Below are 1,580 nucleotides of genomic sequence, written 5' to 3'. Positions count from 1 at the left end.
CACCAGCAGAGCCACAGCATGTCTCGAACACCCTCGCAGCCTGAGCGACCTGCTAGCGCCAGCCAGCCCAGCCAGCCGGCCATTGTCTCTTCAAACCCCAAGGCTCTTAACGCCCAGGCCAACCCCAACAGCTTCGTCAAGCCTAGGAAGAGCGCCGCGGTTCAAATTAAGAATCTTGCCGGCGAGGTGGTTGATACCTCAACTTTCAAGCAGCCTGCTTCTCCTGTTCCCACTCAGACCAGGACGCCCCCCGTCATCGCCGCATCCACGCCGCCTCAGCAGAAGCTCGACGCGCCAAGTCATGCTCGCACAGACAGCCAGTCGCCGAACAAGACGGCCAAGGAGATTCAGGAAGAGCTGAAGGCCAAGATCCAGGCCGAGATTCGAGCTGCTACCGAAAAGGCGGCAAAGCAGGAGGCGGAAGCCAAAGCGGAAGCCACCGAGGATGCTGGGCCCAAGAAGGAAGAAGCTGCGGAAGCAAAGGCGGAGGAAAAGACCGAAGCAAAGACCGAAGTCAAGGCCGAAGCTCAGCCAGACGTCAAGTCCCAGCCCGAGGCGACACCCGACGTCAAGCCCGAACAGCCAAAGGCTGAGCCCGCCGAGACAAAGGCTGAGCCCGCCGAGACAAAGGCTGAGCCTGCCGAGACAAAGGCCGAGCCTCAGCCCGAGGCCGCTGCCAAGGTTGAGGCACCGGCACCCGAGAAGGCGGCTGAGAAACCGGCCGAGAAGCCAGTTGAGGAGCCTGCCCAGAAGGCTGCCGAAGCCCCCAAGGCGGAGGAGGCCCCTGCGAAGGCGGAGGAGCCCGCCAAGAGCGATGAGCCTACAGAGGACGATATCGAGCGCATCATTCGGGAGATGGAAGAGGCCGAAGCGAAGCGCGAGGCCCAGGAGGAGGAGCACCGTAAGAAGAGGGAGGCCGAAAAGGCAGCGCAGAAGGCCGCCGAGGAGGCGAACCAGAAGAAGAGCGCCGAAGAAGCGGACCGGAAACTGCGGGAGCAAGAACGCGAGATGGAGAGGCTTGAGGAAGAAAAGGAGAGGCGACGTGAAGCCGCCGAGTCCTCTGGCAAGACTCTCTCCGTCGCCGAAGCCCTCGCTCAGATGCGCAGCGGCAACGTCGAGGAGAAGAAGGACGAGCCCGCCTCTGTCGAGACCGTTGCCGACAAGCTTGCCGACTTTAGCATCTCCGGCGACAAGTCTGGTGACGCTGCCGGCCAGAAGGAGAAGCGAGTTGCCAAGCCCGCCGCCCTCAACCTGGCGCCCATCAAGACCAGCGCCGTGGAGCCGCCTCAGCCCAGCGCCGCGCTGCAGTCTCTCAAGTCTGCTCGCTTCCTGCAGGTGATGGACCAGGACATCTACCCCGAGGGCATCAAGTCCCCCAACCCGGCCCTCAACGCCGCCGTCGCCAAGAAGGGCAAAACGTTCAAGTACGACGCCGCCTTCCTGCTCCAGTTCCAGAAGGTCTTCACCGAGCAGCCCTCGCTCCAGTTCCACCAGCAGATTAAGCAGCTGATTGGCGATGGCGACGGCAACCGCTCTCAATCGCGCGGTCAGACGCCTAGCTCGGCCAGACAGGGATCCCG

At 63.0% G+C, this 1,580-nt stretch overlaps 1 protein-coding gene across 1 annotated transcript; it reads left to right on the top strand.

The window, feature by feature from the left end:
- On the top strand, positions 1-1,580 carry BBK36DRAFT_1036831 (hypothetical protein; the record flags this gene model as incomplete). The annotated part of the gene is made up of 1 exon (XM_024888881.1): positions 1-1,580. A coding segment is annotated over exon 1 (1,562 nt), but the record flags the coding sequence as incomplete, so codon positions are not given.

This window comes from Trichoderma citrinoviride (assembly GCF_003025115.1).
Source record: "Trichoderma citrinoviride strain TUCIM 6016 unplaced genomic scaffold BBK36scaffold_278, whole genome shotgun sequence".
Taxonomy (NCBI): domain Eukaryota; kingdom Fungi; phylum Ascomycota; class Sordariomycetes; order Hypocreales; family Hypocreaceae; genus Trichoderma; species Trichoderma citrinoviride.
This window is presented reverse-complemented; position numbering and strand designations above follow the sequence as displayed.